General features: G+C 35.4%; 3 protein-coding genes across 4 annotated transcripts in view; all 3 read right to left on the bottom strand.

Moving 5' to 3' along the window:
* Window positions 1–12,598, bottom strand: part of LOC129243658 (protein germ cell-less) — a 32,732-nt gene extending 20,134 nt beyond the window's left edge. Inside the window, exon 1 of the mRNA XM_054880846.1 lies at window positions 12,236–12,598. The gene's annotated coding sequence lies outside the window, so the exon portion shown is untranslated. The remainder of the gene's footprint in view (window positions 1–12,235) is intronic.
* A 2,727-nt stretch (window positions 12,599–15,325) lies between these two features.
* Window positions 15,326–16,478, bottom strand: LOC129246290 (protein lin-37 homolog). Its single transcript, XM_054884986.1, has one exon. The coding sequence runs from the start codon at window positions 16,364–16,366 to the stop codon at window positions 15,560–15,562; it is 807 nt and encodes a 268-aa protein (XP_054740961.1). The 5' UTR covers window positions 16,367–16,478; the 3' UTR covers window positions 15,326–15,559.
* A 1,417-nt stretch (window positions 16,479–17,895) lies between these two features.
* On the bottom strand, window positions 17,896–21,461 carry LOC129246289 (uncharacterized). 2 transcript variants are annotated; one of them, XM_054884985.1, is made up of 4 exons: window positions 20,886–21,461; window positions 19,198–20,828; window positions 18,552–19,004; window positions 17,896–18,379 (listed from the first exon to the last, which is right to left on the bottom strand). In XM_054884985.1, exons 1-3 carry the CDS (start codon window positions 21,169–21,171, stop codon window positions 18,573–18,575), a joined length of 2,349 nt encoding a protein of 782 aa, XP_054740960.1. In that variant the 5' UTR covers window positions 21,172–21,461; the 3' UTR covers window positions 17,896–18,379; window positions 18,552–18,572. The 2 variants fall into 2 exon arrangements, with proteins under 2 accessions (XP_054740960.1, XP_054740959.1); XM_054884984.1 differs by having other exon boundaries at window positions 18,561–19,004; window positions 20,886–21,460.
* Window positions 21,462–24,858: the final 3,397 nt, after the last annotated feature.

Genomic DNA, 24,858 nt, shown 5'->3' with positions numbered 1-24,858 from the left:
ACTGATGACGGGCCACTTTCTGGGGGCGAAGCACATGGAAAGGTTGGGCATCTCAGACAGTGTACTCTGCCCAGCTTATGAAGAGGAGGATACCCCGCCTTAGCTCGAATCAGGTTTGAGGTCTTTGGCACTGATGTGTTAAGAAGCGACCATATTGGCTCCTTGGCACCACAAGATCGGGTATATTTAAAGAAAATTGAAAGGGAATCCAAGTGTAGTACAATGGACTTAATTAATGTCTGAGTGCTGCACTTGCTAGTTGTCCCGACAAAACAAAAATAGTGTTTGTATGGTAAACAAAATACTGTACAAAATACTGTGCAAGTCAAATTATCAATTCTTACTTTCTTCCAATGTTTTGAATTCAGGAACGAAATGTTACAAAAATTCTCCAAATGTTAACAAATTTGGCAAAACTAGCACAAAAAATATAAAATAATAAAAAAAAATTTAAATTATATCCTAAATAACAATTTGAATTTTTTTTCTCAAAATAGACCCCGACGAGTTTCTTAATTATTTATTAAGCTTAAATTCAAGAAAAAAACTTTTTGAAATCGTTTGAAAATTACTACCTGTAAAATATTTTTAACCACAATTTCCATGTTTCCCAGACTGTGGGTCGACGGAAAATGAAATTTATAGTTTCAAAAGAAGTTTTTGGCAATGGAAAATTAATAAAAACTAAAAATGTTCAGAAGAAATTTGTAGGAATAATGAAAAAATATAAGTTGAAAGTGGTCTTTAAATACACAGGTTTACAAATATTTAATGATATTTTACCCAAGAAATAGGCCGTTCCTATGTAAAATCGGTCACTGAGTCCGAAAATCAACATGATTTTTTCTATCATTTAGTTTTTAAGATATCGCCGTTTTAGTTTAAAGAAAGAAAGGTAGATAAAAAATCTAAACGAGTGATAAATAAAAGTAAAAACAATTATATTTTCTTTCTTTAGTTCCAACTTAATTTTTCAATAAAATCAAACATTGTCAAGATATTTACAAAGTTTTTTAAAACATGTGTTTTTTTTCATTTGAAAATTACCATTGAATTTTCATAGGAAAAAATGCACTTTTAGAAATATTATTGAATCTCCTTTTTTAATTTCTGTTTATCAATGTCGAAACGTATGATAATAAATATATAATAAAAAATACATATATATTAAAAAATAAATAAAGGGTTTTCCAATAAGAGGTGTTATTATAATATTCAAAGAAAAATGCTATACTTTAATACAAATGATCGGATGTTTATTTCATTATAAAGAGGACAGTAGGGCGTTAATAGTGGAAAATAACAGGCAAATGACCACCACGACTACGCTTACAGGACAATATCCTTTTCATGAAATTTTCCATAACCGAATTGCAAAGTCGCTGCCCTATGTCCTCGATAGAGTCACGAATTCCATCTTTAAGGTCTTGAATCGACCCTGGGCTGTTGGCGTGGACCTTATCTTTCACGTGGCCCCAAAAAAAAAAGTCCCTAGGAGTTAAATCACAAGATCTCGGTGGCCAATTGTGATCACCTTTTCGAGAGATAACACGGACTGGAAACTTTTCCCGTAAAAGATCAATGGTTTCGTTGCTTGTGTGGCACGTAGCGCCGTCTTGTTGAAAATAAACGTTGTCCAGATCAATACCATCCAATTCCGGCCAAAATCGTTATTCATCTCTCGACAGCGCCTGATAACACCTGTTATTGGAAGGTTAGGTTAGGTTTGGCAGCCGCATCGCACATAGAGACAACGATGCCACTTAGACCACGAAATGGGTCCGTTGTGAACCGCGGGGGCTGAGCTACATTTCCCTCCACATATTCAACCATCCTGAGCTTTTGACAAAGCGTAAAAGGTTGTTGATACCTAAAATGTATAGATTATCTATATTCGTTAAGAAGTAGGGTGAACAGGGGGTGGTGAACAGCTGACGGATGGTGAACAGCTGATTAATTTCCTTTGGAAAATTCGGTCGGTTAAACACATTTGCAACGGGACTGTTTTCAGCTAACATTTTGTAGTTACAATAAAATTAATTTTGTAGCGAAATCTTTTCGTTTACTATATTTGTGAAGCAATTCGCTGAAGCTCATTGTTACAAAAATGCTTATTTCTAAATTATTGTTATTTTGCGTGTTTTCTTGTGCGAATCGAATAAATATTATAATATGTGATTGTTATTTGCCTGCTGTTGCTTGTAAACAAACAAACCGTCATAAAGTCATCAGAAAAACAACCCAGAACCTTCAACCAGGAGGGGAAAATAGAAATAAATCTAATTATTTTGTCGCCATAAAAATAATCTACGGCAAGAAATCCGTCCCCACTGCAATTCAGAGCAATTTCATGCTATTAATTATATTTTTTTTCCGCTGTCCGTTCTGTTCAGGTGTTAAGATAGAGCTAGGTTGGGCTGAGTGTTGTGTCTTTCCTCCATTCCATTTTGTTGATTTTTAATCTTTTTAATTGTTAACATTTCTTACATTTTGTTTGGGATGTTTTAAGGGCCACTATAAAATATACAATATAATTTTTTTTTTAATAAAACATAAAACATTTTTTAATAATACAAGTGTATTTTCCCATTGAGAATCCAATGTCAATTTTTAAAGCGTTAGCGGCACAGGTAAATAAAAAAAATAAAAATAAAACATATTTGACTACATTTTTTCGCTCTAGAACAAATTTTGGAGGTATCATCAAAATATTGTAACTCAGGGAGTTTAGACTACATAACTACATACATACATTTCATAACGTTACAAATCTACAAGCCTGAGTCCATAGTATTCAATTTATTTAACAGCTTCAACATCTTCGATAAACAACATGGATCAATGTTACAATTTTAACAAGAACCCATTGTTGATAAGCTGTTTATAGAGGTATACAGAAAGATATATACTTATACTTATTATAACTACTAACAACAATTCTAATAACACAGCTTTACACGCGTTCGCAACACAACGTTCGCCAGGTTTTGAACCTGTGAACAACTGTTAGAGCAGAATAGAGACGAAACATTTACACTCTCTACCACTGTGATCGCTCGAACGATGCGAAACAAAATTGTTAAACAATCAGCTCAATCAAAATTTTGTTAAGGTATGTTGATGCAACAGCAAAGGCATTTGTTGTGAATAGCAAAACAAAAAGGAATATCAAAAAATAAATACATATTTATGTATTGGCCTTGTGCGAACAGGTATGCATACGCATATGTTGTAAAAACAAAACGTTCACCAAAACAAGAGAGAATAATGTAGAAGCAGAGAAATGAAGAAGTTTGGCAATAAAAAACCTAATTACAAACAATTTATGTACTTACGAACATAAATAATCATAACGAAAGTACACATTTGTACGATTTACATACATACACCTGTGTTCAAAGTAAAAGCAACGCAAAATATTGCAAAATTTTGTCCCTTTATTAAAGTTTAGTTTATATACTGCAAAGCCATATAACTTAAGGTTCAAACTTTGTACAAAATTTCAAAAAACTCTACAATATTTCATGAAAATTTCAAACTTTTTAATCAGAGCTTTTAAAGAAATTACGAGTTGATTTTTGCCAACTTCTTTTGCTGAAGGTCTTGTGCTCTGAAAGTATTCGATATAATGCCCGAATGTAATAGGACTATGAATAAGTTCGTGCGGTTTTTTTCGAAATTTGAAACTTTATTGACGTAAAATGGTTACAAATTTAATATTCAAAGTATTGTCCATCGCTTACTACTACTTTTTCCCATCTTTCTGGCAATTCACGGATTCCCTTTGTGAAAAATTCGGTCGGTTTTGCCGCAATCCACGAATCGATCCATTTTTTGACTTCATCGTAATTACGGAAGTGCTGGTCAGCCAGGCCATGTTGCATCGATCGGAAGAGATAGTAATCGGATGGCGCAAGGTCTGGACTATACGGCGGGTGGGGTAGGACATCCCATTTGAGCGTTTCTAAGTATGTTTTGACCACTTGTGCAACATGTGGCCGAGCATTGTCATGTTGCAAAATAACTTTGTCGTGTCTATCGGCGTATTGCGGCCGTTTTTCTCGCAGTGCTCGGCTCAAACGCATCAATTGTCGTCGGTAGACATCCCCCGTAATCGTTTCATTCGGTTTCAGTAGCTCATAATACACAACACCCAGCTGGTCCCACCAGATACACAGCATAACCTTCAGGCCATGAATATTCTGCGCCGACGTCGATGTTGAAGCATGGCCAGGGTATCCATACGTTGCCCGACGTTTTGGATTGTCGTAATGGACCCACTTTTCATCGCCAGTCACAATTCGATGCAAAAAACCCTTTCTTTTGTGCCGTTGAAGCAGTTGTTCGCATGCCATAAAACGGCGTTCAACGTCTCTTGGCTTCAATTCATACGGCACCCAATGGCCTACCTTTCGGATCATTCCCATGGCTTTTAAACGTTTGGAAATGGTTGATTGATCAACTCCCAAAGTTTTTGCAACCTCTTCTTGCGTTTGAGCCGGATCTTGATCGAGCAATTCCTCCAATTCGGTATCCATGAACTTTGGCGGCGCACCCTCGCGTTCTTCGTCTTCCAAGCCAAAATCACCACTTTTAAAGCGTGCAAACCACTTCTGGCACGTTCGCTCAGCTAGAGCATGCTCACCATAAACTTCCACCAAGATACGATGACTTTCGGCTGCTTTTTTCTTCATATTAAAAAATTCCCCGCAAAAACACATTATTTGGCACGAAATTCGACATTTTCAAGTGTGGTAAAAATATTGTTGTTTACGCTTCAAATAAAAAACTTATACTGACGTTTGTGCCTTACGACAGTAGCTCTCCAATGAATGTTTGGAAATGTGGATCGATGGAATAATAATCAAGTTACGCCATCTGTTGTAAAACCGCACGAACTTATTCATAGTCCTATTAGTAGCAGAGGAAGAGTAAAGCCTTCACTGCGTTGGAAGGACCAAGTGGAGAAGCACTTGACTTCAAGAGGCATTTCTAAATGACGCCGGTTTGCACGGAAAGAAACGTCTGGCGCACTTTGTTGAACCCGGCCAAAATCGCTTAGGGGGCTAAGGCCCGGAGTGCTTGATACAGTAAAAGCATTGGCATCGAAGGCATTAACCCCTTGGGTACATTTGACATACGTCATGCACTTGTTTGTCTTAGGAAGGGATGACGTGTATAAGACGTAATTTGAGTTTAGACAATATTTAAAATACACAGTTCTGTTCATTTTCTCTTATCATATGTCACAAATATTTTAGAAATACATGCATTCTTACATAAGATGTATGTACTGCTTTTATTTGCTACTCCAAGCAACAAAAAATTAAATCCGTTCCACATACAAATATTATCTCAAACAAATCCATATCCAAAGGGTTCAGTGAAATGAGTAAATTATGCATAATAAAGTTCGTAAAATTGTTAATTACAATAATAACTCCATATACTAAATTTATACTTATTTAAATTCGGCTTCAAAATTTTTTAAATAATATTTTTTTACATATCGCACCCTAAATACAAAAGGGTCACAACTCAAAATTTTCCAAAACTGAGTTTTTTGCATAAATTAATTCAGAGTACACATTTCTAACTGCTGCAAATATTTCGCTCACATAACTATCTTCTTTAACTGGAAAAATACAGTTATGTCTATTTTTATGTCAAGTGTGTTGCTTTTGCACGATCAACTAAAGATAATTATTTTTAGTTGCGTTAATGGGCTCAAGAACAGCTGATTACTTTTATTACACATAAAGAGTTTTATTTTGAGTTCTGCCTCTATAACTGTAAAAAGTGATAAATTTCGTGGTATATTATTTTGCATTGTGTCTCTTTAGTTGTGAAAAGTAAGTTGAATTAGGTTAGGAAACTTATAAAATTAAAACATTTTATCAGTTAAAAAGGCACAACTTAAGGGGTTATATACCTTGTGTTTTTCAAAAAAACCAAAATAAATTTTATTTCTTTATCGTAAAGTACAATCCCTTGAGAACATTTTCCAAAAATTTCATAGAGATCTGAGCAATAGATCGAAATGCGGCGCTTGAAACTTTAAACGCGATTATCTCAAAAACGTGTTTTTCCAAAAATGCTTTTGCGGTGGACGCGATTGCAAAAAAAGTATTCAACCGATTTTTATAATTTTTTTTTTAAATTGTTCGTAATTGATGTCGCCTCTTAGTGAACGATCAACTTTTTATGTATAAATTTTTATTTTGCAGATATGAATTTTTTAATGCCAATTTTAGGACTGTAGAAGTGGAGTTTTTTAAAAACATGTTCCTATTTTCACAAAAATCAAAATATTTAATATATTGATCGTTCACTAAGAAGATATAACCCTATACTAATGAAATCTTTTCGATTTTTTGATTTCAGTTGACTTGGTGGACTTGAATCGCGTCCACCGCAAGCCTCTTCCAAAAAAAGGGTCTTGGGGGAAAACGCCATAACTCCGCCATTTTTAAATATTTTTACACAAACAAAGCCTTTTTTTTCTTTAAACATTGTAATATCCAATAATAAAAACTTTTATACAATAAAATTATTGCTACATATCTTTAAAAAAAACCCAACTTTCGCTAATTTCACCGGACCACAAGGTATATAACCCCTTAAGATAATATCACTAGTTAATCGAAAAAATTTCAGTTAAAGAGTCATAAATCAAAATTTTGTTTTATTTTCGCAAACATAACATAAAATTGAAAAAAATATAGTAGAACCTTCTTCAATGTTGTATATTTTCATGATGGAACAATATTTGCTTTAAATATTACAATAATTTTTACATAAAACGTTTTTCGTCTCTCCTGAAAATCTTAGTATTTTGAGTTGTGACCCTTTTGTATTTAGGGTGCGATATGAGGATTGTCGACACACGCGAAAAGATGAAAGTTGCCCATCTTTACGCTTTGCTTTGGCATTGTACTACTTTAGCTATGTGAATAAATCATATAAATTTATGTATTCATAGTCAGCTGTGGAACAACATCAACGACAACGCCAACGCAACGCCAAAGTTTTATGTAGAAGGGCCTCTACTTACTGCGCGGGTAAAGAAGAAAAAATAATTTTGCATTAAATCCACACACAAAATAGTTTGGAGCATTCGTTATGTGGAAACAAATGCATAACACCGTCAACAAAAACAATTATCAAAAATCAACGCCAATTTTGAGACACTTTAAATTAGCCCAATATTATAATAAAATTTAATGCATATCCAGAATTTTTCTAGAAATCTAATGCATTTTTTTTAATTTTGTATGAAGCTTGAAGTTACATGATTTTTGTTGTAATATGAACTACATATATTTTTTATAAAAAAAACTAAAACATTAAGCTTGGAACCTTGAGTTAGGTATATAGTTTTTGTTACAGTATGACCTATATTTTTATAAAAAACAAAAATAAAATAAAAAATAAATTGTTATAACTTTGCAATATGTCGCGCTGCTGTTATTTTGAACAAAGGTGTACATACTACATACATACTTGTATGTCACCAACGGAAAATTGTAAACTAAAATTAAAATGTTCATTCATCTTTTTTAAACGCACAGGTGATGTTTTGCACTACTTGTTGACTTTTTGATTTTGAGATTATCGCTGTTTTTATTGTTTTAAAATTTTACTCACTACTATAACTAACGCTATTTGGTACAACTTGCACGAAACCCGATCAAAAGAGCTTTAAATAGTTTCTTTCTTATCGTCCGCTGATGAAACATCTGTCGTGTGCAGAAGCTCACGAGTGATTAGAAATCACAATAGTTTGGTTTCAATTTTGCTTGCTCTCTCACATCACTTTGCTTTTTGACCATTCGTAAACACAATGATGTCATAGTTTCTCAAGTAAAAATAGTCCAATGTACAATTATATGTAAATACCAGTAATAGCATAGTACGTTTTCTCTCTTATATATATTTATGTCTGTATTCGTATATGTACATAGGTAGGTAAGACATGTAGGTAGGTATGTAATTATGCATATTCGCTATACGTTTATGTTTATATGTTTCTGGACCACCTATCCACCCCACCAGTGTTGCCATTTTCGTAAATTTGAATTTAGGTTTGATAGCACAGTTGATTATCCCGCAACGTGATAGATTTTCGATTGGTTAGTTAATTCTTTTTGATGAGGCCAAAGAGTTTTTATTACGACCACATAGACACTATAATGCTTAAAACTTGCCATGCATATGGATGTGTTCACCCACTCAATAATTACAGCAATATTGTGATTTCGATGGTCTGTTGCTGATACTCAGCTGATTAGATGACGCAATATTGCCGAAATGGAAATAGATATGGAAATATAGACCTATAACTTCATTTGAACTTAGTTTTGCGCTAAAAACAATAAATACGCAATCTTAAACTTCAAAGTGCATACATAGAGTCATAAATAATGCCTAGATCTCATTGAGTTGTTGTAGAGTTGTGAATGTTGTAACGAGTCAAGAATATTTATATATGGGGAGGCGCTTACAACGTTTTTGGATGTTTCGCCGAGCTCCTCCTCCTATTTGTGGTGTGCGTCTTGATGTTGTTTCACAAATGGATGGATCTACAGTTATCAACCGACTCCGAACGGCAGATATGTTATGATCATTTTCATGGCAGAAATACACTCGGGGGTTCGCTATTTCCTGAAGAGGTGCGACCGCTATTAGAATAAACTTTTTCTTCAGTTTGGTTTTTCACGGAGATTCGAACCTACTACGTTCTCCGAATTCCGAATGGTACGCACCTAACAACATTCGGCTACGGACGCCGTCAACAATGCATTAGGAATTTTTGCAAAGCATTTTTTTGAATATAAAGAAAGATGATTTTTCGTACACCAAAGATACAAATCATTTTGAAGTTTATGAAATAATAGATTTTTTAATAAAAAAATAAGTGTAAGAAGAAAAAACTATCAACATCGTTAAAGAACAGACCAAAAAGTAAAGCAAGAAAAGAGTAGAAAAGTTCCCATCAACGCTGACGGTCTTTACACCGCTATAAACGCAGCTGACCATCATTATTATATTTTCATATGTGTCCAAAATTATGTAAAAAAATTTCAATCGGCATAAAGTAGTTTTACTTTTTAATTTATTTTACAAGTTCGCCTGTTCAGCTGACGTATTTTCCTCCCTCTACGGCGCAGCTGACTATTTTTTTTTTTTTTATTCTACTAAATGTCAACAATACACAAAAAAAATGTCAGCCGGTATTAAATGAGTTGTTAAAAATTTTTTTCGGCACGTTTCGCAGTATCCCATGCACGTATCCACCGCTACTGGACCAGCTGACGATTGGTTTCGTCATCCATTGAATGGCGTCTGCCTTCAGTATTAAAATCAGTCGGCATGAAATGATGAGGTCAAAATGACCCCTGGCTCCCGGACTAATTTGCTAGTTGAAATAGAATTAGACGCTTTATCAAAACCTTGAAAAAAATCTGTATACTTATATATACAGTTAACCTGAAAACCATGCGATGAAGTATTCACTAAAACCAGCTAAGTTAGAAACTGCAGAACCGACGGAAACAAATCCATGTTGGTCTGGAGATATCAAGCATTAAGTTGCAAACTTTTAAACAAAGGGCTAATGCAGGTAACTTTCCAATCAGCGACAAATGGGCACTTTAAAAACATTATTAAAACATAAGGGTAGAACCAAAGAATATCTATTTTTAATTAAAAATGCAGAAAACCAGTCTATATTGATTTTCAGTAATGATTTAAGGGGTTAGGCCACTCTAGGATTTTCAAAATATCGAAATTTTTTTTTTTGCTTAAAAGATGCTTTAAACTGTTTAGAATATAAAACAAAAAGTCCTATGCGTGAAAAAAATGTTTATCTCTAATATTTCGCACTTTTGCGCGAGCGCCTCTGACGTCTCTGAACCGACTATTCAAATTTAAAGCGTGTTTATCTCAAAACGTGATTTTTCAAAACGGCAAGCAGCATAACACAAACAATTTTTAATATTTTCACTTGTAATTGTACAAGGATCTTTAGAACATTATTCCGCACTGAAATACGTACGGATTTTTTTATTAATTAATTAGAAAAATTTTTATAAACAATTAACGGTTCCATTTTAGACGAAAAATTCTACTTTTGACTTCAAACATCTGCAAAATACACAAATTTCAATATTTCTAAAATCCCGTACGTATTTCTACAGCTATACTCACGTCGATTGAGAAGAATGTTTTTAATTTGGTTTAGGTGGACATTTACGTCAGTTGTACTGCTTGCCGTGAAGTGCCTTTTTCGCAGGGCGCGTTCAGAGATTCACTCCAAAGGCGCCATTTTGTAATATTTTTCAATAAAAATATTTGTAATTACACTTAAATACATGCTTAATAATATACTTAAAAAGTTTTTTCCTGGCACCTTTCTTTCAATGTAAAAAAAATCCTTAAAAAACTGCTTTTTTACAGTAGCTAGAGTGGCGTAACCCCTTAAGCTTGTTGATCCTATAAAAGGCATCATCAGATGACAAACTCAAAGAGCCAAAATTGACAGGCGAGTTTATTGAAGAATCGAAATCGAACATATAACGAACACGGTCAGTAGAAAATTTTGAAAAAAATCTTAGCAACATTAGTACGATTACGAGCAAACTTTCAACTTCAACAAAGCCCAAATTTTCGAATTTGCTTTAATATTCATATAAAGAAATTTATCCGAACAGTTAAACTCCTTGAAATATTTCTGATTTTCTGCAAAGAAAATTAGTTTCCCACATTTCTCGATTTTTTTTAAATTTATGCCTCAAATAATTAATGGTTTTTAGTTCGCTATTGTAATATGACAGTATATTAAAAATGATCTATTCTACGCAACTGTTAACACGAAACATTCTGAACATCAGAAGAGGAGAATAATTGCAGCTTAAGATTTTGGCTATTTAATATTAAAAAAGTCATAAGCTTTGTAATTAAAATTTAATAAATTTCGTCATTTAAAGTAGAAGACGAAAAGTTATAAAATTTGACATTAACAATTAAAGAAACGTGATTCATAGTAGTCGAAATTGATGAAAAGTATATTATCACTAACAAAAATAAGATCCAGAACTCTATCCAATTTATAAGCGTATTTATTACCTTGTTTAGATTAAGGATTATCAATGAGAATTTTAGTACGATTCATTGGCGTGACAGCAAAACTTGAGATGCTTCTGACTAACGTACATCATATCAGTTAAAATAACCTAAAAGACATAAATGATTGTCTTCTGTCCCATGAACTACAGAAATGACATCATCAGCATGCGCTTGGTACATATTATCACTACTATTGAGCGAAACATAAGAAACTACCAGTGGTCGAATCTCCGAATTTAGATTATTTAGGCGAGGATGAACGGGATCGAGCTGGCGTAGATGATCCCGGACTCGCGACCAAGATTTCCGAGATAGCCGATTTTATGAACCCGCACGGAATATTGATAGCTGTGGTCTTAGAAACAAAACTGAACAGTACCTCCTCGCTGGTAATCACCGCAATTATCGCGAGCGATACACTGGTAGTGGTTAAACGTTTATAGTGCACCATACTGGGCAATATCGTCTTATCGAAGGTATCAACCGAAGGGACAACACCATTGAATGTAAAAGTCTAGCTAATCGGTCAGCTCGGTGAGCTCGAAATATTAAATGTCTATATACCCCTGGCACCTGCTGCCCGGCAGGAATACCACGCCGCAGGAATATTGTTTTTAAATATATAGATGTACTTATATATACATATTTTTGGGGTTGTAAGCCACCTACCCTGTCATTCTAATGAAATTTCTAACAAAAAAGATTGCACGTATATATGTTTCTATATTGCTTTGGTTTTATTCGCATTCATTTTGTTTTGTTTGCTTCTGACAGCACACTATTTCAGCCCTGCTTTTCAGCTATTGTTAATTCGACTGGCGCCTTAGGAGTTTTGTACGATTTAAAATCTTGATTTATTGTTCATACAAATAAAAAGAGTGGTGCTAATTTTAATAAAATAAGCACTAATCCAACGTTTCCTGTGAGCTTCATTTACAAATTCCCAATATATCTCACAAAAAAGAGGATGTCGCTAGTACTTATTCCATTAAACCACACAAAACCTACGCAGCACAAAAAGTATAACAAATACTTTTAAATAAAGGATAAAGTGAAACAATACTGTACCCAACCTGAGATCTTAAATGGAGTGTGAATATTTACTTACCTCCCTATGAAGGTCTGTTTAAGTATACAATTATTCTTCGAAGATTTCACAAATTCTAAGTTAAACAGATTTGCGTTATCTTGCAATCGACGATTGAAAAGCTATTTAACTCGAGAAAAATTTCATTATCTACGTATTACTCAGGATATAATACATCCACACACATCCACTCATATACTGTTTTATTAAGAACAATTTTTTTTTATTTCAGTAACTAGATGTTATCTTGTTTCAACTTTCTTTAAGACTTAAATTTTATTAACGCAATAATTTTAATGTATTTTCTATTTATTTTCATAATTAAATCCCGAATTCTCCAATTGCAACAGAAAGCAAAATATACGATATTCTCTGCGTATATATGAACAGAAGTAGCAGAAGTAATAAAGTAACAAACAAAACAAAGTTAACCAGCCGGGGTTATTTTTATTCAAAAGCAGTGTTACCACAGGTAATATTTTTTGCATCGAAATTCATGCAAAACATGTCAGATTCAAAAAACGTAAAGTGCGTAAAAGACGTAACTTCACATATTCAACTTTCACCTAAAAATATGCCAAGCCACAAAGCAACCACACTTACGCGCACTATTTAATTATAGCATATTTACGTTATACAGTACAATCGTGATAGTTCGGCATTTCTTAATCCGACACGTTCGGTAATCCGACAACCTCATAACGTCTATGGATGCAATTGGCATTATTTTATTTTGATCAGTCGTAGCCAAGGTGGATTTATTAAGGTGACAGCATTCACCCAGCTGAATTTTTCACCGTAGGTATGGCTTACGTCAAAATGATATGCTTTGTTTGTATGTATTGGTATGTTTACATTTGCTTGCTGATTTTGACGTGATGGTTTCACCAAACGCAACAACAAATACATGCCATTCCCATGGCAGCCGGTTCTACGTTACCGGAATGACTCGGGTTTTTCCCGACCAAGGGCTGCCGCCCCAGTACACTAGCCCTGTCTAGTGTACCGTAAACAACAACAACAAACAAATACATGTAGGGTTTTACTTATATGTGTTTGCTGTCACCTAGAATAAATTCGCCTTGGTCGTAGCAGAGCAGTAGAGGGGGATTGTGTTTTGTTTCCCGGTCACAACGTATTTGTCATTAAATTTGAACGACGCCAGTTCTCTCGCGATTTCTGACGGTGTTGATGTGATTTTTTTCTATCTTTTCAAGTCATTAAATGGAACCTTCGGTAGTCCGGAATATTTGATAATCCGACAACGAGTCGGTCCCGTATGTGTCGGACTATCACGATTAGACTGTACTACATTGTGCTACTATTTGATTTTCCCCGAAATATTAAAAAAAATCACTTCCAACTTGCACCCGCACGAAACATAAACTGGAGTGAGTGCGGAGTCAAAAGGTATGGGGAACTCTTGAAATTTTTCTGTTTAGAGAGAATATTAGATTTTACAATAGTTTCAGTGAAATGTTGCTTTATATAGATTTCAGCTCTTTTGTTCACATGAAAACGTCAACATTAGCAGCACAAGCTTGTGGCATGTTCCCGCGAAAGGTGAATAGCCGGACAGTCCGCCCAAGGACTGTCACCTCAGTAGCATTCCCCTAACATTTGTGAATAATATTTCTGCTTTACAACAACAATCACAAAGTTGGTGCTAAAATGATGTCAAGAAATGATAAGACGATACATCTAATAAAATTCAGTTAATAGTTTAATCGGAACAAGTTGCTAGATAAATAAAATCATGACATCTCTTCAAAGACAATGAAGAAGGGCCCCTGGCGTGGTCCCTATATCCTCAGTTAAGGAGCATAAGAAGGCACCTCAGTGCCAATAAAATTGCATACTAGTATATGGCTTTCACAAATCATACATTCATCCACTTTCTTCGCAGTTCTGTATTTTTCGGTAAACTATAATGGTAAGTAAAGAATATGTACCGTGTGTACCGTTCCGCTACGAATTTCAAAAACGTTAATATAAAAACAAAATACGTAAGAAAATATTGACCTTTGTCCCTCAATATCTCCTCCAATTTAAGTTTTGATTGTGTATTCTTAGAACAAGACGTCGCAACGAAGACGCATTCTTGAGCATAGGCTGAGTGAATTTTTTTCGTTTTTCGCCAACACAATCTCAGTTTTTTCGTAAACAAACCGCTATCATAACCTCTGGTAACAACCAAACCCTCTCCCTCCGGATCCAAACCGTCGAAACAGCATGTTTCCTGGGCCTACCTTTAAATGAGCTAGACGAAGACAACCGGTGCTATGCCCTACACTGGCGGGGCTACTATTACTGTTAACAAACAAACAAACCAAACACAAGAAATTATACGCACACGTGCAGACGGTGTCCTCCGCATAAAAACTTAATTTGGAAGCATTATATTAATGTGTGTTTCCACAATTTAAAACGCGGAACGTAATTTTCATTTGTTAGTTAAATATCGCAAACTACAATATTACCAAGCCATCCACTTAATTTTCACAAACATGTATTTTCTCCTCCTTTTGTTTGTTTTGTATTGGTAAGTCACCTGACGTCAGACTTGTTAAAATCACGAAATCGCTTTGGGTATGTTAGCCAAATTCGCTGAGAGATGATATTGGCCACACCTGCTGAATTTTTTTCATCATGTCTAGAAGCGTCCGCAGAGAACGTCTAATGTACGTTCCCACGACAGTGGGTTCTACGTAACCGTAACCGGCATGTGAAGGTACCCCGCACGACACTAACCACCTCTTCACATGCCCCCTTAAACCGACTCATCTAACCCCCCTCTCCCTCTGGACCCAACCTGTCGAAACAGTATGTTTCCTGGGCCTACCCCTAGATGAGCTAGACGAAGACGACCGATGATATGCCTACACTGACAGGGCTACCTATGTTGTTAAAACAACAACAACATCGTAACCGGAACGACCCGGATTTATATCCGGTCAAGGACTGTCACTTCAGCAGCATTCCCCGTATATGCACCGGGAATGTTTATGCTGCTACAACAACAACAACGTCTAATGTACGTTTTCTGGCGTCCGTGTGTTGGAAGTATATAGGTATAAGAGAACGAGATTTAGAATAAGAGACATAAAAACGCTTATTTTTAAATTTAAATTATTTATTTTACACCAGACAATATCGAAATCAGTATAATAACCCTGGGTCACTAAACATTCGTCTTGAGATTGAGAAATTCATTCTCAATAGCGAATCACATCAATAGCATGCAGTGTGTGGTGTGAATGTCTTCGAAACAAAGATTTCATTTCTTTAATATACTATAAAACACTCAAATAAACAGTCAAGTAAATCAAAGTTATATTGGTACATCTAAGGCTTAAATAGTTCTTGTAAGATTAAATAATTTGTTTCATAACGCTTCTGATAATTTCTGTTCTGCTTCAGCCAATCCGATTTGAGTTCTGTCCATTTATTCAAATGTATCCCTAGTAGATCATCTTTGCTAGTATTTAACTCTAATCCATCTTTACCAAAAATTTCAGCATCTATTTCCTTTGTGCTCGGTATTTTGCGATTCAATATAGGTATTTTTGGAAAATTAGTGGGTTGTGATGCCGGCATGGCCCTCACTTCTCGAATTTCACTACTTTTTAACTTTTGGAGCATTTCAGACGCATTATTATCCCGTTCAACTGGTGATGGTGATCTTCTGTCACGATAGCTACGAATATTTGGGTTTCGTGGTTGGTTGGACATCCAGGCGCGACAAATAGGATATAAAGCGGTTTGTTCCGTATACTTTGAGAGATCAAGACTACGATCGAACAACTTCATAACGAAACTCTCTGCTTGTATTTTTTGAGTCAGTTGAGTAGATGTTCCAACATTTTCCTCCCCTATACCACCAGAAGTTTGCTCCTCGCGCTTTCGACGTTTCGTTGGAGTTAAGTATTTTCCTGGTGACAAACTGCTATTGCGAGAGCTACGCGGTGATAACATTTCCCTTTGCAAATTGTTTAGGTTCTTTGGCGGGCGTCCACGATGTGGCAAATCTTCTTCAGTGGCGTCTCCATCATCATCAGAACCTCCCAATGCATCGTTTAATACATTTCTGAAACGTCCCCGTGCTAGTTGGATATCATTTTGGCCCTTCCTACGCTGTGTCGGAGTTCTCATATTACTAAAGTTCAGTCGTTTCGAATATCCCCTAATTTTTAAATCACGAAGCAATATGTGTTTAAAAGTTTCGAATTTTTTAGATGAACTACCGATAAATTGACAACCTTGTTTTGACAAATTTGACAAATGCCCACAGAGTTGAACTCGATTTATGTATTATAACTGTGTATTTACACTCTTAAAATTTGTCTTTCTATTTTCTCAAACCAAAGCGAATTCACTCAAAGTGGCATCAATGTGCAATCACTGAATTTTCACATATGTATAATTTCTCCTTTTGTTTGTTTTGTTCGCCATTTTTGTATTGGCAACGAACTTGACGTCAGACTTGTCAAAACCGTGAAAAATAAAGAAACTGTTTTGGGAAGGCGGCATCATCAGTACTCATGCCACTTTGCTAAGTGCCATGGCTCATTTTTAGTTGTTTTGTTCGTTTATATTTTCATGGAAATGTTGCTATTCAAAACTCCAATTTACAGAAACAAAGTACATTTAAATGTAGTTGCTGCTCTAGTGCCACCACATTTTGTAGATTCACAATTATTCAAACGCAAGGCGAATTGAACATCTAAGGTGGCGCCATTAAAAACCAGTTACTTTATTTTTCGCGACTTTGACAAGTCTGAAATTACATGTTTGCGAAAATTAAGTGAATGGCTTGGTAATATTAAGATTTGTGAGATTTAAACTAATCAAACTAATGAAAACGAAATGCCGTGTGTTAAAATGTGGAAGCAAAAATTAATATAAAGCCGCTAAATTCAGTTTGTCAGTATGTCAACAACACTAAGAGGCACCATCATCGATTTGACTTTTTTAATTCATTTCCTACTTTTCCTATCATCGTCCTATTCTCAACAGAGAAATGGTTCATTACCATGCACACAGGAAGAAGGCATATGCAAATACAAATATGTGAATTTATATATGTACATATGCGCATATAACTTCTGCTCAAATATGAACGAGACGTAACAATAAAACGGTCCGCGGATGACATATGGCAAAAATAAATTTTTTGTTTTTTGGTAGGACTGTTATAAGCTTACATGGCAAATTTCAGCGTGATAAGTCACATAGTTCGTTTTCTGTGTTTTTCACGTCAAAATTTTATGAAATTTCAGGGCAGTACATTGGAAATTTTCATTCTTATGCATATATCATATTCCCTTATTTACTATATTCTGGATAAATCCTGATTTATTTCTTTATTCCTTTCTGAAACCGGAATGAATAGATGAATGCAGATTTGATGTTGCCCTACATATGGATGGCACTAGTTTTTTGCCACTTTCAAAACTCAGACTATCCTTATATATATAAGGATATGAAAAACTCTTTTAAAACAGAAATTCACTTGGAGGTTTTCTATTGCCTGCTGAAACAATTTCTATCACTTGAAACTTTTGGTTAATGCTACAAATGACAAATATTACATATTTTTGTTCATCATAAAACTTGAATCTAGCCTGCCACTGAACCGAAAGTTGTGTCTGGATGAGCCAAATTAAAGCACCTTTAAAATGTAAATCTATGGATTCAAAATTATTTTATTGAACATATTTAAAGAAAATTGGAACATTTTAAGTATAATATTTTATACTAGTAATTAAGCTGATATCTTTTGCACAAGAGATAAAAATCTGATCTTTAACCGATTAATTTTCCCACACACACAAAATTCCGATTGTACTTGATCTTAATAATTTTTAATAATTATTCTGAAGGACGAAAAAACTTATCAAATGTACCTTGGTTAGTTTTAAAAATAGAAATTGATCACTATTTACATTTTTTATATTCTGCGTTGAAATATAAGTTTGATTTTTCGATCTTCTGGCAGCATGTTTGTATTTGTTTTTAATTATTACACACTTTAAATTCCTCAGTGAAACGCTCTTAACTCTAACACAGTTAGATATCTTAAAAGGGGATTAGAAAACTAGTGGTTATATCACTTATTCCTTTCCAACAAGATTCGAACAGCACACTTCTCTTATTTTTTAAATTCTGCAAAAGGATGTAAAAAAATTCAAATAGAACGATTAAAACAAATGTATATGTTATTTAAAAAAAAATGAACAATTATTAAAACAAAAAGAGATAAATACAACCGATATGCTTATATTTGTATAAAATTACAAAAAATATAAAATTAAATCTTATTTTATAGCATATGTACCTTATTTACCTTTGAGATAAATTAAATTATTTCACGCGGCGCGCTTAGGAAATGAACCGAGTTCGAAACCTGATGTGTTATCTCGCCCAGTGTCTCTTTATGCACACCACCAAACAATATCAGTTCACCATGTCCCGCAACCATTGTGGATAGTATTAATCGTTCCGGAGCTCCAGCTATAACACCATAGTTTTTATACTCCACCCACTGTAGATAAGGATCGTCTTTATCCATTGCCGCCGAGAGATCACATACAAATAACGAAAGAACATTTCGCTTAATTCGTTTTGGAGAAGGCTCTTTTATTGCCTTGGGTTCTCCTATCATTGCGTTACGACGCGAGTTTCTTAAAGCATTCATCTTTTCTTCCATCCGACGTATACGCTCATTATGGTCTTTTGAAACGCTGCGAGGCTTACTTTGAACGTTAAATGCCGCCATTCTAAAAGGATCCTGGAAATATGATAAATAATATATCCTGAAATATATATTTTTAAATACAATACTATAATAGGTACGAGCATAATTTTATAATTTACTCATAATTTCTACTAGCTGAATATAGCCATTGAATCTAGATAATTTTTTAAATACTAATACGTTATTGTGTATTATACACAATAGGTATAGTTGTTTCCGTACTCACTTCATATAATTCATCGAAACGTTTGGGCAATAAAGGTTCGTTATCTCTACAACGTAGTGCTAAGTTTCGTTGCAAACGATTCGCCGCTTCTATGTCATTAGAATGATTACCACTCACAGTTGCTGCAACTCCTCCATTATTAGGCGCAGGGGAGTCGTTATCGTTCCGTGGGGAGGGAATTCCATTAGTGCGGAATACGGATGCACTTGATGACGATGAAAGTGTTGATGTGGCCGCTGATGAATTAGAAGAGGAGGGTGCCATGGAGTTTGAACAAGTTGGACGGTTTTGATTACGCTCCTCGACAGCCAGTGAATTTTGAGCGGATATATTGACATGCAAATCACTAAGCCGGCCACGTCGCGGTTGAATATTATTATTATTGCTATTGTTATCATTATTATTAAAAATATTATTAGCCTGCTGCTGTTGATTCTGTTGTAGAATAGCACGCCGATTGGCGAAATATTGCTCATCAGGACCAACTAATCGTGCATTATCAAGTCTATGTTGTAGGTTTAGTCTTTGTCCAGGAGGTGGATTTGGTGCAATTGCAGCCATTTCCAGTCCGCCTCCTAAAAGTCGTTGTCGATCGAAAGGATTGTTTCGATTATTTTGTTGTTGCACAGCACCGTAACGAGGTGCTGGCATTTCGGCGTCCACATCACCTCCTTGTGCTCCACCTGGTCGTCTAAATCCACCCACATGCACTCGCATCTGCTTCATCATCTGGAAATCTTGTGGCATATTAGGAGTGGGTCCTAGCACAACCAATTTTGAGCCGATCTTACAGGCAGGATTGCACCACATGTGAGTAGCACCAAATTTTTTATTACGTATCGGTATAGCACGCCATAACCAAGCCTCTTGTGACATGTCTAATAGCCAAGCGTCTGAGTATACACTATTTGGACCGCCACAACCTCCAACAATCAACAGGTGATGCTCATCTAAAACCAACTGAAACTGACCATAGCGTGGTGGAGGTTTTGTGTTACCCATAAATCGCGGTTGCCACCATTTTAACTCGTTCAGATCTAAGCACCATGTTTCATTAGAATTACTGTTCAAACCCTCTGCAATTTGGTAGCCACCAAAGATAACCATACGATCGCCATGCACACTGGCCGAGTGACCAGCCATAGGCGGTGGGCTTGGTAAAGTTATACGTAGTGTCCAACGGTTGCTATTTAAATCGTAGAAATGAAGTTCGTCAAACAGGCACCAAGGTTGGTAGGGTGGATGCAATGATGGGTAGCGCCATCCGCCAAACAACACCAATTGTTCGCCCCAACAAACTATCGATGCACTCCCCTTCGGTGAAGGATATGATCCCATAGATAGCGGACGTTCCCAAATCATTTCGGACAAATCGAAGCGCCACAAATCATTAAATGTTGTATCCGAAGATGACCCGCCACCAAAAACATACATCGAATTCCCATGCCTCACTGCAGAATGTGAGAAGCGGCCAGCTATGATTGGGGGCGTGGCAGGAGGTGCTGTTAAATTTTTTGTTGTATTTTTATATGCCGCTACTTTCGCAGCCGTTTGCTGCGAAAAAACCTCCCATCTTAATCGGTAATCCAGCAGACCTTTATGCAGGTTTAATTTAGAGCGACGTATAAGATCTTTCAAATAGAATTCGTATATGAGTTTATTTTTTATTTTGTGTATTTTATACTTACTGTTAACAACTGCATTCCAACGCTTACAAACCAAGCTACAACATTCCAAATCTCTGTAGGGTGGCAGATAAGTGAGTATAAACTCTAATATCTCATCGGGCAGAGCGTCTAAATATACTGGCCGCTTATCGGCTCGAATGGTTGCCAAATTCGACATTGAATCATTATCCTTGTGCACTACATTATCGATAATGAAAGTGTCCTTGCTACAAAAATCTTTCTCCTTTTTTGTTGCTGGAATTTGGGATTCATTTGAAGCCGAAATTTCGTTGCGAACACCTTCCATATCCCGGTTTACTCTGGCGAAACTTTGATTCGCCCAGTATTAATTTTTATATTATTTCGTACCCCCTGAAGGTAGGTACCTTTTTGGGAGCAAAACGCGTTTTCACAAATTTTTTTTAGCCACTTATGCAGTTCATACAGATTTTTTCAATTTAATATTTTTTCTGTACTTCTTTTGTTATTGCTTCGCCGTCAGCAAATACTAAGAGCGTACGTTCTTTAGCAAATGGGGCTTATTGGAATGCCAGCTGCTAAAGATATGTCACAACTATTTTACCAACACTAGGTCTGTTCAATAACAGTATATGAAAGCAAAACCAGTAACAATTTGCAAGTTTTACGGACAGCCGTTGGTAGGAAAAATAACAAAAATTCAAATTTTTTTTAATTTGCGCTACCTCGTAACAAATTAAAACACATAAATTAAGCAAATAAAATTAATAACAACGAGCTTAGCATCACATCTTGTTTTGTCCACAATAATTTGTTCCATTTCACATCGCTGTCGGATGAAAAACATTCCATTAGCAATTGTATTGTTGTGGCTATCACAGCTTTCTTCATATTTTCCATGCATAGATGGAAGCATGTAATAATAAATTAATAATCGAAGGTTGAACAGTATTATTACAATCTGTTTTCCGGCTTAAGTAAATATAATTTGTATTGTGAAAACTCATAGGCTAGTGTAATAATACAAAGTATGCCAACCAGTTTGAGGCACACAAATTTGAAGTTTCCTTATTTTCATATTTATTGGTTTTAATTCATTATAGGTCCTTGTTCAATAATAAAAGGTTTGCTCAGTCAGCAGCTTTATCGTTCCCTCTGACAAATCAGCTCCCTTAGCATTCTAACCCTTCTCTGGACACTACATCCACTCATATCCAGGTAGGATCATTGGAAATAATTTCCAATCCCAACTTTCTTATAATGAATGTATATTATAGATCGCGTCTATACTATCCTGTTATGCTTCCTGTTGTAATGCTTTGCCAAACATGAATTCTTTCAAAACCACCACATCATAAGAAATGAAGCCTTTTAAATTCTCCATTAATGTATTGATCTCGGATTGCCTCAATTATTCTATCATGCCTTGACTTAAGCGGTATGTCAGGATGTATTCCATACGAGTTCTGGACAGCTCGTTGCAGATCATTTTGAAAATTAAATTTTTTTTCTATAAACTTTACTTTTCCTCCACTTTTACTCAAGATTTCTAGAGCTAACAACCCAGTGCCTTACTAAAGGAGCCGATTTGTCAAGAGGGAACGAGAAAGCTGCTTACTAATCAAACTTTTTATTATGCAATCATGGGTCTAGATGCTGGATTTGTAAAATTTTTTTCATATACATATGTATAAATCAAAAATATTTACGCATTTAAAGGCAGTTTTGAGGATTTCCGAAGCAGGCCCAATTGGTAAATGGTAAAAATTTTTTGAATGACTATAGAGCGTTACTGATAGGACTCGAAATATGAACTTGTTTTACACTAAGTCGGTAATACAGCTGAAGACCGATTGCCTGCTACCTTGGTTTAGCGAAGCTGAAGGTGCTGGAGACGAATCTAGGACTGGAGCTGACTTCTGCGTGGAATCGTATAAGGGCTTGTGATGCGCTTTTTTAAAGCCATTTATGATACAGGTCTTTCGGTGACGGCAATCATGAGTGGAGTGGCCAGGGTGAAGAAACAGGGAAAACATAGGCGGCGGCGTTTAGCTTCTGTCTAACGATCAAGTACCGTCGCTTTAATGAAGCGTTGACAATCTGCTAACTTATGATCGTGTTTGCAGATTATACAGTGAGTCATCGGTGTGGAACGTTTTTCCCTCTGATTCTCTGAAGTCGGCAAGTCATAAAAGTCACAAATTAATGACAATACAACTTGCTTTATTTAATTTCAACACGTTTACACGTTCAAAAGCTTAACTTTCAACTGATTACTTTGTGCGCTCGCACCTCTGCTTACGTATGTACGTGTGTTTAACAATTATCGTGATTTCCAGATGTGGCAGCTCGCATCTCTGTCAACTTCTGTCTTGGCATTATTATTCACAGGAATGATTGAATAAAGTGGGATACAGGCGACGAACATGCTCACGAGCATGCTCGCTGTTGTTTGCCACAGACGGCGAGAGGCTCATATGTGATTTCTACTGATTTGCGTAAAGATGGATCGTAAAAATTCGGATGATGCGATTGCAATGTTTGTTTAAAAAGTAAAAGGAAAAGAGAGCAAAAATAAAAAGGAAAACACAGAAGAGTATGGATAAATCATTGGCTAATAGAAGAAGAAGAAATATAGTATGTGAAGCTATCGTCTTGAATTGTCGGAATCTAGATGTTATAAAAAAAGAGCTTGTCTGTAAAGTCGGTTTACTGACGATAGTTTAACGTGACAACGTCATAAGAAAATACTGATGTAATGGTTGCAATTTTCAAAACAAAATTTTAATTTTATTTGTTTGATAGATATTTTGTATGGATATAGAGAAGGAGGTAAATGGAATCGCAATGGAATAGGTCAAGTTACATTTACACAAACGTGAAAAATTACGAAACATTTATCAAATTCATGAAAGATATGTTAATTTTTGATTGTGCATCAGACGTTAATATATAAGTCAACAACACTAAGAGGCACCATCATCGATTTGCCTTTTTCAAGACACATTACACTCGAAACACCCCCTTTCATTTCCTACTTTTTCTATCATCGACCTATTCTCAACAGAGAAATGGTTCATTACCATGCACACAGGAAGAAGGCATATGCAAATACAAGTATGTGAATTTATATACCTACATATGCGCATATACATACATATATATGCTCACTCAAGTAGGAGAGAGCCAGATGTCGAACGTTGAGGAACGCGGGGGCCGATTGTGCTCTTTGTCGTTCGTTCCGCGCTTTCGCTTGCAGTTCAAGCACATTAGCTTACATTTGCTTGCGTACGGAACAGATTCGTATATTTGATATGTCCATATGACTTGTATGCATCTTTATATATAGATTTATTCTTTTTGAAAATTGCGCGAAATTGTATATGTATATGCATGTTTATATACATATATTAGTATACAACATATCTTATAAGGTATGTGGTAAATATTACCATACATTTTTCCTTCATATATAATAAAAAAATTAATAATAATAACATTAAAGCAACAGGTATTATTAACAAACTTGGTTTTTATTAATAATAATCAATAAGAAGGCATATGCAAATACAAATACGTGAATTTATATATGTACATATGCGCATATACATACATATATACGCTCACTTAAGTAGGAGAGAGCAAGATGTCGAACGTTACCGCTCGTTTGCTTTGTCGTTCGTTCCGCGCTTTCGCTTGCAGTTCATTCAAGGTAACGACAATGAGCAAGGTAACGACAAATGAGCAAGGTAACGACAAATGAGCAAGATAACCACGAATGAGCAAGGTAACGACACATTTTTTCGTGCGTTCAGCCGGCTAAATCGAATTATAAGACGTTATCACGTCAAAAATGTTGCGTATTGACGTAGATTTTTTCCGCCAATGTGCACACTTCAAGCGTCAACAAATGCGATATTTTTTTCTTCAATGTAATGTTCGCACACCACACCACAAACGGTTATGCTCGCTGAAAATCAAAATTTTGTGCGAACCTTCACGACAACCCCAATAC

The sequence above is a fragment of the Anastrepha obliqua genome, chromosome 4 (genome assembly GCF_027943255.1).
Source record: "Anastrepha obliqua isolate idAnaObli1 chromosome 4, idAnaObli1_1.0, whole genome shotgun sequence".
Lineage (NCBI taxonomy): Eukaryota > Metazoa > Arthropoda > Insecta > Diptera > Tephritidae > Anastrepha > Anastrepha obliqua.
The sequence above is the reverse complement of the archived record's forward strand: the minus strand, read 5'-3'. Positions and strand labels throughout refer to the sequence as shown.

Excerpts from the sequence above, each read along its gene's own strand:
- LOC129246289 (XM_054884985.1), bottom strand. The coding sequence starts at position 21,171 with ATGGAAGGTGTTCGCAACGAAATTTCGGCTTCAAATGAATCCCAAATT. Across the intron at positions 20,829-20,885 it reads TTGGAATGCAGTTGTTAACA|ATCTTATACGTCGCTCTAAA; the intron begins GTAAGTATAAAA and ends TCTATTTGAAAG. Across the intron at positions 19,005-19,197 it reads GTTTCGATGAATTATATGAA|GATCCTTTTAGAATGGCGGC; the intron begins GTGAGTACGGAA and ends TCATATTTCCAG.
- LOC129246290 (XM_054884986.1), bottom strand. The coding sequence starts at position 16,366 with ATGAGAACTCCGACACAGCGTAGGAAGGGCCAAAATGATATCCAACTA.